The sequence below is a fragment of the Ambystoma mexicanum genome, chromosome 8 (assembly GCF_040938575.1).
Source record: "Ambystoma mexicanum isolate Mex_15411 chromosome 8, UKY_AmexF1_1, whole genome shotgun sequence".
NCBI lineage: Eukaryota > Metazoa > Chordata > Amphibia > Caudata > Ambystomatidae > Ambystoma > Ambystoma mexicanum.
In genome coordinates this window covers 1,181,463,743-1,181,479,783 of record NC_090929.1, presented here as the reverse complement: position 1 = coordinate 1,181,479,783, position 16,041 = coordinate 1,181,463,743, and the positions used below count along the sequence as shown (strand labels likewise).

At 46.2% G+C, this 16,041-nt stretch overlaps 1 protein-coding gene across 1 annotated transcript in view; it reads left to right on the top strand.

Moving 5' to 3' along the window:
- Positions 1-451: 451 nt before the first annotated feature.
- LOC138472861 (interferon-induced protein with tetratricopeptide repeats 5-like) overlaps positions 452-16,041 on the top strand; it is a 163,388-nt gene continuing 147,798 nt past the window's right edge. The window contains exon 1 of the mRNA XM_069611248.1: positions 452-600. Within this exon, the coding sequence (XP_069467349.1) occupies positions 596-600 (5 nt within the window). The 5' untranslated portion in view covers positions 452-595. The remainder of the gene's footprint in view (positions 601-16,041) is intronic.

Sequence of the window (16,041 nt, the reverse complement as noted above, 5' to 3'; positions counted from 1 at the left end):
CAATGTGAAATGCAAAATAACGAGCCATAATTGAAGACTCCGGTGCCTTCCCTACCCCCCCCAAAAAGTGACACTATATACAACTAGATAAAGACAAAGATCGTTTCCCTACAGATAAATATCATTATCGTAAAGGTCGGCGAGCCATCAACTCACTCCTCTGAAAACTTCAGCACCGGTTATGAGGAAGACTTTTGGAAACAATACAAATAACACTTTCAAATTTCCATGCCAGGAAAGATCCGTAGCCACAAATCACGCAGCACTAAAAAAAAAAAAAGATGTACAACATTAACTGGAACTCTTACAAATAGATAGGCTCGCCTCTGTGCGAGGTCATTGTTTTCATGATCATGTCCAGTTCCGTGAGTTTCGTTTCCCGGGGACTGCGGCTGCAGGGATTTGCTTTCTGTGCCTGAGTTTCATTTTCTGGTTTCCATTCACTTCAGTCCGCCCTTCTCAAGACACATGACACTGGAGATAGGTTTATAAAAGTGGTTTCTGTAAGAGCCTGAGCACACAGCCCGGGCAGTCTACTGGTAGCAGAGGAGGAGACTGTCTATTGGAGTCTGAGTGGACGAAAAGAGCAGAAAACATGAGGTAAGGCAAGATTCAGAAGGCGCTGCATGCAAACGTATGTAACTTTATTTACATGTCATTTTCTCAAAACAGAGCTTGATGGGTCCTGTCATAGTAGCAGATAGTTACGTTGCTTCACCAGTTTGGCAGAAGTTTAATTATAAAGTGTTAGGGAGATTTATCAGAAATGTGCTAATTCTCTTCTACCTTAGAGACCCCATCTCTTTTTGTTGGACTTTAGGACTTTAATGTCTAACTTTGTCCCACTCTCTCATGTATTTTTCTTTAATCTGAACCCTGTGTTTCTTTTGACTTTGGAGTCTGACCAACTCCATAGGCATCATCTTTACATGGGGCCTCATTACACGGAAGGTTAACCCTTACCGCCTTACTACGAGTTCCCCTTGCGGGACCCGACTTTAACGGCTGGTTTTACCAAAGGGACCTTGGTGCTAATTACGGTACCGCAATTTGCGGTACCATAATTAGCGCCTTCCCCATTCCCATTATGCCCTATGGGGGCACAAATGGGAATGGGGAAGGGCCTTGGTGAATGGAGAATTACCGCCCCCACTCACCTTGGAGTAGGGCGGTAATTCCGCCATCCACCAAGGCGGACACGGTAAAATACCGGCGGCAACCATGGTGCTAATAGCGCCATGGTTACCACCTACCGTGTAATGAGGCCCATTGTGACACAAAGCACCTTAAGTGCAGTGGCACAGGGAAGTCTCTTATATTTCCCAAAAGGTTTAAATACCCTCTCTTGGTAAAACCCCTGTTTCCAAGAGCAGTAAAGTGAAATTGACTTTACTTACAAATTGTAACTTTTCTAGACCCAGCACACACTATCTTACCATAGGATGCTGGAGGGGTTACTTAGTATCCCCTTTGTCTAGTTTCTCATGTAACATTTGTATGTTACCCTTTCTACAATTAATGGCTGGTGGCAGTGGTTTACTTTTGACTACCATTGTGTGTTTTTACCGAGGGCTGCAATTGCAGCCTTGGTAAAGCACCCATGGGTTTCCATTTAGTCAAAATGGTCCCGGTCTTCTTTTTTCGCCATTTCCTGCTGGAAAGGTCCTTCTTGAGATTTACTCTCCGCGCCAAACCAGGTTTGGTCCCTTTGTTCATTTTGTCTTTGGCAGGATTCACTAGTGAAGCCCACCTCTGGCTCCAGACTGTCTGGCAGGGGTTGCTTAGTCCCCTAGGAGACAGGAATGCACTCTTAGGTGATTGGCTGGCTGTCCTGGAAGGTGAGGCTTTTTGCTTGGAAGGTAGAGTCGACCACTGGAACAAAGGAATCCGAAGAAGAACTTGGAAGAGATGCCGGCTGCAACTCCTGGACCGTTGGTTTGCCCGGTGAAGCCCTGCTGCTGTGCTGAAGCTCCGAATTCGCCTCGACTAGAGAAGCCCCGAAAGGACGACTTCTCCCCTTGAGTTGGTGGGACCAATCAACTCCAAAGTGAACTCGTCTGGACATCCTCTTGGAGCTGGCTGTACTTCCACTGCTGCTGCAGGATCCGATTGCCAGGGAAAGGAACACCAGATTCAAGTGTATCACTTTTAAGTTGGCCAAGAGCACCAGGAAGATCCTCCGGACTCCCAGGAAACAGGACTGACTGAGCCTGAGCCACCTCAACAGAGTGCTGGATCCGAGATGCAAGGAAAGGCCATCTCGACAGCCAAGAGTCTGCAGTGGTGCTATTTGCTAAGACCCGAGGAATTGACACCGCGAAGTGCCGCTGAATTGAAGTTTGCCCATTGCTGCCACCGACCGTCCATTTCGTTTTGCCAGAGTCTCTAGACATCCTCCCTCTTGTCCCCACGACTGAGGCCCAGGAACACAGGAACTGCAGACCTCCAAGAACAAAAGTGCAGCTGGATCCAGTTTTCTTCATACCAAAGGAACTGTAAACCTAAGAGGACTTACCTCTTGTTGTGTAGCCTTGCTAGTTCTCAGTTGAGACTTGTCTTGGTTGCCTTGCAGAGTTGCTTGCATCTTTGCCCTTCACAAGCCTTGCAGCTTGTGGTTTTTCAAGTGTTCTTTATCTCTACAAACTCTTTTTAAAACTTTGTGCAAGACTTTGATGTACCTACCAGAAGATCTTCAGCTTCCCTAGACTTTGCTCAACTCACATTGACTTGCCTGGCCCCCTGAAATACTCTTCTACCTCTGACTCTGTGCCTTTACCTTTCCTCCAGGAAAGGGTTAATTTACTTTGCATTGGAGGGTTTTGAAAAGTACTTACCTGTTTATGAAGTATTGTGTTAACCTATGTTTTATGCCTATAAATAACCTTTACACCAAACTCAGTATTGCTCTAAATGTACCAGTGATAAATCAATGTCCACAGTGTCCTAGCTATTTAAGTCACCTGAGGGTGTAGGTAGTGTCTGTGTGTCATCCCCAATGGGTATCATCTGATTTAGAGAAACTAAGAGTGTGTTTTGAAGTATCCTTAAAAGTTACATGTGATTTTCTCCCTTCTGAAGAAGGCTTATATAACTGACTGTTAAATTCATAAATAATTATTTAATCAAGAAACCTTGAGAGAAAGTGTTTATTTGGACAACTGTCACTGTGAAACTCTATGTTACAAAGTTACAGCTCACATTGACCCCTCTTGAGATGTGCCTGCCTTCTCAGTTACGCTACCAACGTGTGTAGTACATGCTTATATCAAACGTTGGGTTAACTATTGTCACAAGGTCAAGGCTGGTGCTGCATACAATATTGCCTAACATAAAGTATGATGGTATGTGTAGAGAGTTTTACTTTTGGCTATATATGCTGAAACTATTGCACCAGAGTAAAGCTAGGGAGAATTGGCATAGGAGGCGGTACACAAAGTTTGTAGGTGTTGTTTGGTTATTTACCCACCCACTTCCTGCCCCTCCCGCCCAAAACACATTCTCCTCAGACCTCTAGCTAGTTTTTTCAAGCCCTATAATCAAACTTGGTGCTCTGAAGTGCCTGCTAGTGTTTTTTCACTGCAGTCTTCTGTGAGTTAATGAGCCTCATTACGAGGCTGGCGGCCGCAGAATGAACGGGGCCGTTAAGGGACCGGCACCGTTCATTCCGGGCCGCCACATTACGAGGTCTGCAGAGGGTCCCGCTTTGCACACCTGGCCAGACCAGACGTGCAGAGCGGGACCCGCTAGCAGACCAGGATGGTAACAACGGGCCCGTTGTTAGCATCCTCCCTGGGAATGGGGATGTACCGGGTCCCGCAAAAGGGAATTACCGGGCCCTCCAAGGTCAGAATGGCCCGGTAAGTCCCCTTTTGCGGGACCCGGGCCCGAGTTTGGAGGTAGCCATGCCGCTAAAAACGGCATGGCTACCTCCAAACTTGTAATGAGGCCCAATGACTTAATTGGAGCTGTAAACCTGATACTAATATAGCGTTAAACCCCCGTTCCAAGGGCTGGAACGTGGGTAACGGCCCGGCAGCCCAAGTTATCGGCCCGACCGAAGCGAGGACGGATAACGCAGCCACCGGGCCATTACCCCCTGTTCCAGCCCTTGGAAGGGGGGAATAAGGCCCAGGATTTGATGCTTTGTTATGAGCAGGGAGCCTACATAGTTTTTCCTGTTCAGGAATGAGGAGGGAAGCACACAAGTGAGGTGAAGGAGGATGACAAGGATTGTGTCTTTCCTTTTTAAAGGGGGGGAGGAAGCTTTGTGTTGAAGAAGTCCCCTGCGGCTTCTCCTCTCCACCTCCCCCAATGCTGGTCCATGCGGATGATGCATTTGGTGGAAAAGGAATGTGGGGGTGGGACTACACAACATGAAGTTACAGATGGGCTGTTGTCAACTCTGAATCATTGTCTGCCGTCGTTCTCGATGTCACTTGGAACCATTCAGGGGAGAATATATCCCACAATTGAGAGAGCAACCCATCTATAATTATATAATATTTTCTTTGTTTTCAATGAATGTTTCCAATAATATTTCCCAATTTTCAGGGTATATAAGCCCAGCCGATCCCATGCGAAATCATGACATGTACATAGATATGAACTGCATTCACAACACCTAGCATGTGTTGAGGTGTTGTACATTTCTGTGTGCAGTCACTTACAGTTCCATATAAACACAATTCTGTTCGTGTGAAGAAACATTTGCTTAATATACTACAATACAACTATTACTGCATGAAATAAGTCAATTACAGAGCATGTGTACAGGTGTTCTGTATGAAAAGACAATCAACGGTAAGGTTTCTCTGCCTTTAGAGTACACAAAGATGCTCAACAATTACAGAAAACAGCACTCTAAAATTAAATCTTGAGTGGGATGCATTTACCTTCCTTTGTACTTTTCAGAAATGGGATGGCGGTGTAAAAGAGGCCCTTGAAAGCTCAAACCCAAGCTAATCGTGGAGTAGAATTTAGTGGGGCACCGCAGATCATATTTATTTAGAAATGTATGAAGTCCACCGTTGGGCTGACTGTTACAAGTTTGAGCTACTGTGCCGATTATAAAATAGATTTAAGTCGCTTTCGTGTGCACTCACAGTGAAACTACTTCCGAAGCTGTAAGCAGTAAAGCTGTATTGAATTTTTCTCTCTCTCCCCATTAACTTAACTGACCTGGAGCGCCTGGTGAACATTAGTTTCTTTAATTGGCTTTGTGCAGAAGTTAGCCCAATATTGCACACCTTCCTCTCTCATCTGTGAGGCGAGATAGTGATACCAACCTGGCGTAAGGATTCTATGAAGGTTTGCCACATTTATTGTCCGAATGGCAACTTCGCAGAATTCCTTTGGCGAATTTGCCTATTTTATTTAACAATAACAGCGGGGGGAGACCCCCTGCACCCTCTCTTACACCACCCACCCTCATCCCCATTATACTTTACTCCAGTTTACCATATATCTGTTTGTGGTAAAAAATGTGCCAAACAAATGTGGCAAAACCGAATTCGGCTAAGTTGTCTTTCGGCAAAAGTGAGCTAGACTGGCATAAGTGTCACACAACACTCTATTTTAGAAGTTTCTGGGTTGGCGCATCACCCACATTGATCTAATTTTGATGTGGTGTGAAATTAAAATTTGATGAGCAAGAGCTAAAACCAGCTCCTGGGTATTGGGCATCACCCAGTAGGCAGGGTTAGCAAACAAGATGGTAACCCATGTTCTTTTGATGACAGAGACGAAAAGCATTAAAACTGCCCTAACAAACTACAGTGAATGGTATGTCCATACAGAGTACAGGTTTCCAGGTTACCAGATTCACAAACAAAATATGACAATGCTCATTGACAGGATTTGTTTTATCCCTCTCAACAAAACGTGCACACAGTGTGTATGAACGGTATTCAAGGTGTGCTGGCCACCGGTAAGTAAGGGGGAGGGAGGAAGCAGGTTATCAGAAATGTTCAGCAGAGTGAAAACCGAAAGTTATTTTTCTCACTCAAACATTTCTAATTAATTTGATTCACGGTAATCCTTTTTTCAATATATTTTACTATCATGAGGGACACTTCACCCGCTATAACCTTTCTCCTTCTGTAGTGAAGGGAGTAACACTGGTATTGGACGGTGCCCCCTGATTCTCTTATCAAATGCGGCAGACCACAGACCCTTTTCTTCACCCACTCCAGTCATATGGGGTCCAGCTAGAATGCTCAAATTGTTTCCACTTTTCTGGCACGACAATAGCATGACATACAGATGGCGATACCTCCATCTCGTTGTAACATAGGTTGTCCCCCAAAATTCCATCCACTCTCCAATGTATACCTGGAACAATTTGGAGCACTTCTAGAAGAAAAAACATCACTCTCCACCAACATGCTGACAACACCAACGGGTATGCCAAAGTGTCATTGGCACACAGTATCCACTGCCTGAAATCATGCCTTAACCTCAACCAATAATGGACCTCATCCAATTACTTGAAATTAAACCCAACACAACGTGACTGTCCCTTCTTTTATTAGGCCCCAACAAACAACCATATACATTATTTGCTGTCGGACAGGACCAAAGTTAGCTTAAGACAATTTCTTCTGGGGAAAAAAAATAAATCCTTGCTTTCACTCTACAACTGTTGAAGTCCATTTAAGTCAGATGTCTTCGAACTGGGGGGCTGGCCCCCCTAGGGGGGCTCGAAGGAGGTCCAAGGGGAGTGCATAGCCCTTCATAAAAAATGGACAACAGTGACTTCATTTAATAGGAAACATAAGCACATATGGCTTCTGGGGGTGGGGTCTGGCAACAATATTTGTACTCAAGGGATGCTCGGCAACAGGGAATATGGCAACCAAATACATCTCAAGGCCGTTTTCCACCAAACAGTTCCTATTTTGACCACATCCCACAATATTGCAAGAACCTCATTGGACCTGCACAAGCCGTGCATCAGGTTCATGAACGGTTGCATTATATAAACAAGTGTTGGCAAAGACAACAGTTCTGGCTTTTGTGCAGATATGCGATAGGCATTTTCCAGGCAGTGTCTTAAAAATGCTCCCTGGGAATAAGATGCCAACCGTTGGTCAGTGGTGTTAGTACCTGGACATATTATGGCATGAATGGCAACCTATCTACTGCCTATAATAGAGCTAAAAATACCATTTTTCCCAATGATTGTTTTTAACAGAAAATCAGTACAAGACAGATGCAAGGACACATTGCTCAATAAGTAAGTGACTGAAGACGCAGTCGGGGAAGACAATTTTTTTACACCAGAACCTGGTTTTCAGCTTTGATTAAGCTATTAGCTTTCAGTAGACTGCTTGGATTGGCATACCCTTAAAAGCTTACAGCTAGTTTAAAAAGATCCAGAGGTGGGGTGTTTTGGGAGGTGTGTGGCAGAAGTCGGCGGGAATGTCTAAATGAACCAGCATGGCGACGGGCAGTCAGTGGGAGGGTAAGATGGTCCAAACAGCACCCACAGGCTGTGTATCCCTCCTCACATCACATATTTCTTCTATCGTCACTTCCCAAGCCAATAGTGTTAGCTAATAGGCAGCACTTACAGCTCCACCCAATAGCCAAAACTAGAACTTTTCACAAGCAGGCTGTACTCCCTGGTGTGAAATCCAACCAAGGCCAGTATATTCCCTCTCTAGAAGTTCAGTAAACCACAAATGAAAAATCCAGAAGCAAGGTTTATGTTACACACTCACATTGTTCAACATTGCCCGTCCATATCCTTCAGTTTCTAATTGTTATCATGTGCTCTGTAATTGTTGTACTACTATGTTCTGTACATTTTGTGTTTGAACGGTACAACCAATTTGGGTAATCACTACCAAACATGGGTAACGGGGGTGTCCCCCGCTAGCCATGTTTGGTAGTTAAGGCCTTTGAGGGTAGCGGGGATGTCCCTCACTTCCGGAGATCTGGAGGCGGGGACAAAAAAAATAAAAAGAAACAAAGCAGATGGCGAAAAGGTAAGTAGGGGGTGGGGGTGAGTGTGTATGGGGGTCAGTGGGGGGTTTGAGTGTTGGCGGAATTGGCCACGGCAAAATTTGGCTTTGCAGCCGAATTGACCATGGTCAATTCGGCCGCAAACAATTGTGCCACGGACAAACCGTATACATTCGTTTGAACTGTTCTAATAAGATTCATTTATCTGTACAATTACTTGTGTATATAATTCTGTATTTTACTATGTGCTCAAACTGTATATTACCCTGTGTACAAACCGTAGTGTCATCTTTTTTCCCCGTCACCAATGTATCTATTAACCACTTTTGAAATGTGTAACTGTAACCTGTAAACTTGAAGCATTCTTACACACACGCCCAGATACCTTCGGGTCTGGCGCGCGCTATAAATAAATAAACAAAACAAACAAACAAAACAAATAAAGCTGCCACGATGTTCAGCTTTCTCTTGTCTGTTTGGTGCATGGTGCTAGGACCACGATCAACTGATAATAGCCTATATAAAATGACAAGCAATGACAAAGCCAACAGTTTTGGCGTTTGATATATCGTTGAAGTAGAAATGGGGCGTGGATGTAGAGAGGGGGAACATAGTGAAACAGTGGCCATATGTTACTTAGTGCTAATACTATTAATGGTGAGTACAAACAGTTATACAGGTATGAAAATACAAGTACACGTATGGAAACGCATTGTAATATTGTACATATGAGAACACGGACAAATTTAGACATGCACTTTAATTAGGAAAATGCTGTTTTTGAATATACAGCATGATACACTATAATTTATAGACATCAAAGCGAAATCTGTACTGTAGCTCGGTGGATTAATGTACGTGCTGCATTTATCTGTGAGGAACCTCGATTAACTCATGCCAGCTGTTATTTTAGTATCACATAACAATTTAGCTTGCTTGGTGTGCTACTAAAATTGTCTGCAAATTGACCAGGTATTGTTCTCTTTTGAAACTTCATTGCACCTCCTTATTTTGAGATCATGTCATATATCACAAGGCAATATAAAGGCCTTGAAAATGCAGACAGTCACAAGTTTCCAAAATAACAAACATCATTTATTTAGGAAAGAGTGAAAACACGCCCCATTCCATTCAGGAGTTTCTTAACAAATCCTGTTTTTGTATCTTGCTTTCTGGGACTCCTAGCTGTTATAGCCCCCTGTACCTTTAAGGCGCACGCCTGTTGGGGAGAGGGGTGTGTCCGACGACAAAGGACTGGAGGGAGGAGTGTTGGCGTGAGGATGCAAGTTCCTGTTGCAGTTAAATAAAGATAGTTGTGTTTTCTTATCCCTCCGGCTCTGCGTCCATCCTGTGTATATCCAAGCCCAGTCCGGGCTACATCTGGCTATGAGGCTTTCTCCTTGCGAGCCGGAGTCCTTCTGCGGGTGAATCCACCACGCGTCCTCCAATACATGCGGCCGGTGATCCCACCGGGCCGCTTCCTCCTTCGCAACAGAGCTGCCTGGCGCACCAGTGACGGCGAGACCCGCTGCATCACATCCTTCTGGTGACGGGCCCCGGCCCACACGAGATCCTGCTCTGGGTGCAGTCCACCCCACCCATCACCCTGAGAGGACCTGCTGGAGGGCGACAACCAGCGCCGAAATTGCAGCGGCCCTGTGGGCCGACGATTGCACCATGGTGCAGGAGCGCGCTCGCGGTTGGTATCGGGCGGTGCCCCCCACAATGCCTGCCTGCAGCAACGAAACCGGACCATCTACACTCCTGCTGGAGAGGAGCAAACAGACGGTGAGCAGCTGTGCCCTCCAGACTTTACTCCTCCTTATTTGCCTCACATCACTGCACATGCCCATAGACACCCTGTGGGCCTACTGGACACGCCCTCAGTATACTTCTGGATCCCTTTCTTCTTGGTTCTGGCTTCTCCTGTGTGCCATGTCAGAGCGGTGCCCTGGGATATTTGCTAACCGCCGGACCCACAGCTAGTGAGTAGGTGGGCCATCGCCTACCTCACGATCATCGTAAAGGGCACCTACTGCCAACATGGGCAAACCAGCCTCACCACCCCCCGCAGCATGAAATCCGTACAGCTACACATGCCCCTTCCATTTTCTGCAACGCCACAAGCAAACAAGGATCCTCGGTGGACCGAATGGATGGAGAACTTCTACCACTTCTTCAGAGGGTCGGGGAAGGCGACTCACCTCACCTACATGACGTCTTTCTTAATCTGGTAGGGGGGAGGTGAAAACTATTGTCGAAACCATCCCAACGGCCGACCAACCTGATTTCGCCTCCCTGATCGCCGCACTCGACAGGCTACTTATTATTGAGCTCAACAGAGATACCTATTCAATCAATGCACGCAGAAGCCACAGGAGACTGTTGACGAGTAGATTACCCGCCTGAGGGTCAAAGGGGCTCACTGCCAGTTTGATGCTTTTTCACTGGACGAGGCTATACGCCTGCGCATCATTGAGGGCTGCCTATCAACCACGCTTAAGAAACAACTACTGAAAAAGCCCGTCACGATCCCAGAAGTCAGTGAACTTGCAAGAATCTTAGAAAGCTGTTAGGGAGAATTCTCATAAATGGTTGATTTCCCTTACCTACTGAGTCCCTCAGCAGCTTTGCTGGATTTCTAGGATTAATTTTTCTCACCAGGTAAGAGTGTGAGCCTTTTTCCCACTCTTACAATGTGTTTTGCTATGTGTATTTCTACTTTTTGTGTGATCTTGGGCACTGGAGCCTCACCTACTCCATGGCACCATATTCTTCCATGTGTGTTACACAGCACCTTCGGTGCAGTAACACAGGGTTGTCTTTTAGACTTCCCACCGACTCCATTTTCTGGGGTTGACTACTGTCCCTCAGAACAGGTAAAGTTGCCATTAACTTTATTTAGCCACTTTTACCACAGACCCAGTACGCCCCATCTTCCGTGGAGTATTGGAAAGGGTTAATTCCTATCCCTTCGCTCCCTTTACACTAAGACTTGGCTGGTGGCAGTGGTATCTACCCTATTTTTTATACCACAGTTATCATAAATAACCATGGTAATGTTTTAGGGTATTATATTAGCCTCAAACATAAACCCGCTTGACCATATATATTTTATTACGGTTCGGGCTGGGTTTATTCACCATTTCTTTTTGTACATTTCTTACTCATGTTTTACTCTGCGCGCCAAACCAGGTTTGGTCCCTTTGTTCATCGCCTTTTCGCGGGCTTCCACACAGAAGCCCTCCTTTAGGCGCCTGAGAGTCTCGGTAGGCAGGATGTGAGGGAGGGGTTTTAGGACCCCTGCCATGGGTTCCCTTGGTAACCCAAGTTGCACTCCTGTTCAATTGGCTGCGCGACTGTCCTTGCCAGGACAGTCACCCTGCTCTGTGATTGACAGCCAGGCTGTATGAATGGGGGAAAACTGGTAAAAAAGCAGGTCTCTGGGACTGGAAGAGCAGAGTCGCCACTGGAACGAAAGAACCTACGGGGAACTGACGGAAGAGGACCCCTACCATGACTAAACTGCACAGTGAATCTTCAGAATCCGACGACAGAGAAGATCCTCCAGGAAACTTCTTCCCTTGAGCTGGTGGGACCAACCAGTTCACCCAAACTGCAAGCCAGGACCCCTCATCTGGTCGAATTCGCTGTACAGAGCAACAGTGGGCCGGTAGCCAGGAAGGTCGGACCCTGCTTGGGTTTTAAGGAGCGCACCTTTTATTCATTGCTTTGCTTTGCTGCTGGTTTCTTCCCTGGGTAGTGCAGGACCCTCCAGTCTTCCTACTTCTGATCAGTCTGACAGTCGCTTCAGGAACCGTGAGCCTGCAGGAACTACCAGGAACTTTTGCCTCAGCTACAGCTCCCTCTCTGTTTTAAGGTACTGTGCAAATCTGGTTGTTTGTTTCGTTCAGCCGCGGTGAAAGTGTTTGAAATCTTTCTCCAATCCGAGGGCTTGTCCTTCTCTTTGAACTAACTTTTCTACCAACCAACCTTGTCCAGAAACCGTGCCACAAACTTTACTGCGAACTACACTGAATTGTATTATCTTGAGCAAAAGACTTTTGAACCATTGTCTTTGGCCCTAAGCCTTTTTCTATCTAATTTTATCATTGTAGTCTCTCTTGTTCGATTGCCCTGAGTACTTACCTGTTGGTGTGATTCAATTTCTGTTAACTTCTGTCTTTCCCTCCCTTTTAAATTGCTGGAGTGCCATTTTGCTCCCACTTCATTTTGTGAGCTTAACTTGTCTGGAATTTAAGGGAAGTGGTGTGGTGTATTAAGAATGTGATTTTTAAACTGCTTAGTATATTGAAATGTTATACAACTGAAGAGTGAAATAAATGTATATTCTTTTACTTGAAAACCCTGAGTCAGTGTTTGCCTGAATCATAGTAATTGCTGTCCTTTGTGTAACTATTAGATGCTGCTCACTTACTCTTGAGATAAGTCTGGGTGCTCAGCCATCGCTACCACTTTAACTGTGTGGTACAGGCTTGTACCAAAGGTGAATTTGTACTGCCACTTGTAGTGTTAATTGTGTGTGGTGTTCCCAAAGGGTACTGCATATAATTCTGCCTAACAAAAGCATAGATGCCCAGGCTGCTTCAATGGCTGACGCACCAGCACTAAAGCACGACACGACTGAACGCATTGCTGCAGCTCAACAGCCAGTCCAACGGTAGGGAGAGAGGGGAGTCACTCCTTAGAGGCAACCCAACATGCAACCACCCAGACAACAGAGACAGTGCTACCGATGCGGCATCGCGTTCCCCCACTCAGGCTCCTATCCTGCGCTGTCACAAAGATGTGCCAACTGTGGGAGAGAGGGCCACTTCCCATCTGTCTGCAGGGAAGGGAGGCTGTTTCCTATCCTGAGTCCCCAGGTGCCTACTAGGATGCTGAAACGACCACCACAACCTCAATATTTTCAACAGAGGTTCTACCAGCCCAATCAACGGCTATATGTCCGTGCCGTTGATGAATACCACTATCCAGACTATCCACAAGCCTATGGGTACCACGAACAGCCGTCTCACTTGGCAGACGAGTACGACGAACCCCCCCAGCGGAAGAAAGTCAGTACACGGCCATGCCCAACCCAGGCACCTCATATTACGACCTGGGAGCACAGGATGAATATGTCAACCTTATCCAGGACAGCGAGGAGGCAAAGGAAGCTCTGCGGTTCCTAGTCAAGATGGGCAACTGCCTTTTTCACTTTCTGGTAGACTCTTGCGCCACCGTGAACATCATGGGGGAGCAAAAGTACCTGAGAATCCCTGATGAACCAGTGCTGGAAATGATCCACTCCAGAATCTTTCAGTGGGGCGCACCCAAAACCCCTGCAGACCGTTGACCATTTCAAGCGCCGGCTCCTCCTCAGAGGACGACAGACTGACACAACCATACACGTCATCCGATGTCCCACAAAAGGACGATGCCTCCTCAGCTACTACACAGCCTCATGCCTGAAGTGAATCAGAGGTGCCGGGGCACTGTTTGAGCCATCACAACCGGTGATACCCAAGGCCTCATCACCAAATGTGGCATAATAGAGAAATTCCCTCAACTGGGTACGGGTTTGGGAAGACTAAAAAGACCACCGATCAGGCTCCACATAGACCCATCTGTGAGACTGGTCCCACAACACCCCAGGAGTGTTGGGTTCCATCTTTAAGAGGCTGTCTCCAGAGAGCTCGACCAGCTACTTTCCGACAGCATCATAGAGCCCGCCACGGGGCCCACGCCGTGGGTCTCACCCCTGGTCATCATGCCAAAAGAGGGCGGGAGGCTGCGCCTGTGTGTCGACATGAGGATGGCGAATACCGCTTTCCAGAGGGAGAGACACCCGGGCCCTTGCATGAGGACATGATCGTGCAACTTAACAATGCACAAATGTTCTCCAAACTTGATTTGATACAGGGGTACCATCAACTGGAGCTCAAGAGTGATAACATTCACCACCCATGAAGGACTGTTCCGATATCAGAGGTTACATTTTGGAATCTTCTCAGCTGTAGAGATTTTTCAAGAGGCCATGATGCTAGACCAGAAACGACCCTATAGTATGTATAGTTGTTGGCCAGAAACCAATTGCATCATGTGACAAACATCGCAATCCTAGAATCGTCAATGTAACCAGAGGGCGTCCATTTTGTGAAATGTCGGCCATTTGCTTTTTTCCATCCTGTCAAAACGCTTTCCAAAATGTATTATATGCTTCGAACTCACACAGAGTGCGAGGCCACGGCCTGAATGCTGAAATACTAACACAGACAGGAATTTCAAACTGTGCAGAAATACATTGTTTTTCTCTCTCACTAAGTGTTTGAAGTTGAGCAGAAGCCGCATCTAATCAGTAATCCAGGTGCCGGCTTGTCTTGCAAACGCTGTTGTAAAAGGCAGTTAAAACATGAATTATATTCTCCTAGCGGTGCTCCTTCGTGGAGAGTGGTATTTTCTTCAGCGAGAACTATCTGACCCTTACCTCACGAACCGAGACACACAGATAACGTAGTAAGGAATGTTTCCCTGCTAAGAACATGATATCCTTGCCGAGCCAGAGCTCCATGTTCCCATAACAGAAAGCTGTTTCTGCTGCCTTTGCTAGAATAACCATCTTTAGACTGAATGAAGACTTGTCATAACGTGTCATAATTGTCATAATTGTGAATCACTGAAACCTAGCCTGTATGACATGTATGTGGGCGGATCGAATTGCCTTAACAAAGATTATGTCTAATGAATATATATTGCTGCTTGAGCGCTGCTCGCTCGCTCTCCCACATCTCACGAGGTCTGAGAACACACGTCGTGGGGCGTTGAGACCCGGTCGGCCAACTGAGAATACTTTGAAATAAACCAGACTTGTTTGAAAACAAACCTCGAAGAAGGCAAAAATGAGTCGAGGACAAAGCCGTCGAGCCGGGATCGGAAGGTGTTCGGGGCGCCCCTGTAGAAGTGATGAGAAACTCCGCAGATCTGTACACAGCCGATCCCTGATCGATGAGCAGCGCCCAGAGAGCATCAAGGTGAGGGTCCTGGAACGAGGCAGATTGAGCCAGACACGCAGTCACAATGATTCTTGGTTGCGTCTGTATACTGACGAATTGCGTCCTGAGTGACAAATTGGTTGATCAGGTGATTCGTGCCACGATTCTTAAACATCGTGATATTGGTTGAGTGTTGCTCTTGCAAGATCAAACGCCCAGGTTAATAAAAGGGTAAGAATTAACCATGCCTGGGAAATTGTCTTCCTGTTTAGTGAGATCTTTTCACTGCGGTAGACAATCTTTGGAAACTGGTCGCGCCACCCGAAGGGTCGCCGGCACATGAAATGTATATCAAGTTTGGTATAGGGACAATAGTATTTAAGGTGATTTGGCATAGGCAGACCAGACATGTATCAGACCTTCAGTGGCCTAATAATGGGAGTTTTGAATTAGCATGTATAGAACACCTAGAATCAGTATTGCTACGCAAAAAGGCCCGACCAGCAGTGTTCGACGTTGTAAGAGACTGGAGGAAGGAAGCTAATCTTCGTTTGAGAAGTAGGGAGAAACACGCGCGCAGACATAAAACGAATGTAGAGAAAGCGCTGGAGCATGATCAGTATCAGCAGACAGAAGCCATTAGGAACATGGATAGGGCTTTCCAATTAGATGTACAGAAAATATATCCATCGCAAGATTTGCATACATCAGACAAACTAATAAACAAAATATTGAATGAGCGAAGAAATGAACATCGAAGTACTGACCCAGTTGCACCTCCTCCTTATGTACCTCCCATTCCAGTTATTCCATCTGCACCAGCAGTAAGCAGTTCCTCCCCCCCTGTGCTCGTGACACCATTTACTCCGCCGCCTCCAGAGCATGAGTTAGCTGCTTTAGCAGGCAGTTCAATAGAGATGGGGCCTGCGCAAGGAAGTATTAGACAGACTCGTAGTACGATTAGCAGAAGAAGGAAAGAAGAACTGAAAGAATGGGCAGAAACGTATGTTGCTGGTGATGATGAAGTGGCTGTACAAAGTTCCATATCTGATCATAGAAGCCTTGGTGAATAGCAGGTATT